At 40.5% G+C, this 1,549-nt stretch overlaps 1 protein-coding gene across 1 annotated transcript in view; it reads right to left on the reverse strand.

The window, feature by feature from the left end:
* c9 (complement component 9) overlaps positions 1-1,549 on the reverse strand; it is a 19,338-nt gene that overhangs the window by 5,860 nt on the left and 11,929 nt on the right. Inside the window, exon 9 of the mRNA XM_014031408.1 lies at positions 411-586. Within this exon, the coding sequence (XP_013886862.1) occupies positions 411-586 (176 nt within the window). The remainder of the gene's footprint in view (positions 1-410; positions 587-1,549) is intronic.

A 1,549-nucleotide genomic window follows, 5' to 3' on the forward strand; every position in this document is an offset into this window, starting at 1 on the left:
CCAGCTGCCTCGTCAGCTTTTTGATTTAATAAAGACCATATTTTTGTTACACCTGAACTCTGCCTGTGCCCTGGGTCATTCTATGTCTAAACCTGACACACACCACTAGTTTGGCAGTATTAATCAACCCTTTTCCTCCTTGTCCTTATTTCAAAAAGGTAAAACAAAAAATGAATCAATAATTATTGAAATCAAATAATATGAAACATATCCTGATGTATTTTTCACCCAAACTCCCCAGCCCACTATGACGTACGTTCATCCGTCTGTCCGTTCATACATACGTAAGTAATAATAATAATATATAATATGAGACATGTCCTGATGTATTTTTCACCCATACTCCCCAGCCCACTATGACGTTCGTACATACGTGCGTAAGTAAGTAACACCCATAGCATTACACATACCTCGCTGTTAAGGAGTGCAGGAGAATCTGCGATGGTCCGGGCCCATTGTTGGTACGTATCAATGTCCATGGTCCCCTCTTTATTCAGCCTTGCTCTCATAACGACAGCACTTTCAAGAGTTCCTCCTCTCACTGAGGTCATGACTTTATCCACCAGTGCCTTCCCATCAACACTGCCTGTGCAGGAGACAGAGGGAGAATATGTTGTTTTATTACATTACACTTGACAATGCATGTTGGCTTAAAGGCAAAAAGGAATTTGGTCATTTTTTTAAAAGTAGCTATTAAATTAAAGACTTAGGAGGAATGTTTGTTACCCACGACCTTTCATGCTAGAGTTTAAATGCAAGAGGCAAAATGTTGGCCTCCACAAATAGATAATATTCACTAATTATCATTTTCAGAATGTCTCGTTTGTGACTGTACTGTAATAGGAATTGAATTAATTGTGATTAGATTTGATTTGGGATCTGAATTAGAATTTTGATTTGGACTAGTTTTCTCTGCCCTGAGAAGTCATGAATCGGTGCTAAATGAATAAACTACATTAATTCACATTGACAAATGAACAAGCTCTTTGTCAAATCTTGAAAATAATTTCATGCACAATCTCAGATAATTAGGTGAGATCTTGTGTGTTGGCAATCAGTGTGTTGTGGATGATTTTCATCTACAACACCAAACCTTACCTCAGAGTTTCTCAATTCCGGTCCTCATGACCCTCTATCCTGCATGTTTTAGTTGTTTCCCTGCTTTGGCAACCTGATTTAAATGACCGAGTGATTGGCAGACTTCTGCAGAACTTAAAGACATGCTGAAGAGCAGTGAAACAACTGAAGGGTAGTGGGTCATGAGGACCAGAATTGAGAACCACTGCCATAGCTCAATATTTGTAAAAGAGATAAATAAGTTTGATTAGCTCTGGCAGCCATCTTGAATTCAGTTAAGAGGTTTGCTGTGTCCAAAACGACAGACCGGGTCCTCCGGAGGACCCAGACTACCCGGTCGAGGTGGGTTGGGTCCTTGGTAGACCAGGAAGAGGCTGTGAATTTGGACGGTCTAGCCTCCCCTCCTTACCCCGGCGTACGTCATGTCACCTAGCAACTGTGACAACGCTAAACAAGCAAACTTAAATCAAAA

This window comes from Austrofundulus limnaeus, unplaced genomic scaffold (genome assembly GCF_001266775.1).
Source record: "Austrofundulus limnaeus strain Quisiro unplaced genomic scaffold, Austrofundulus_limnaeus-1.0 Scaffold1245, whole genome shotgun sequence".
NCBI lineage: Eukaryota > Metazoa > Chordata > Actinopteri > Cyprinodontiformes > Rivulidae > Austrofundulus > Austrofundulus limnaeus.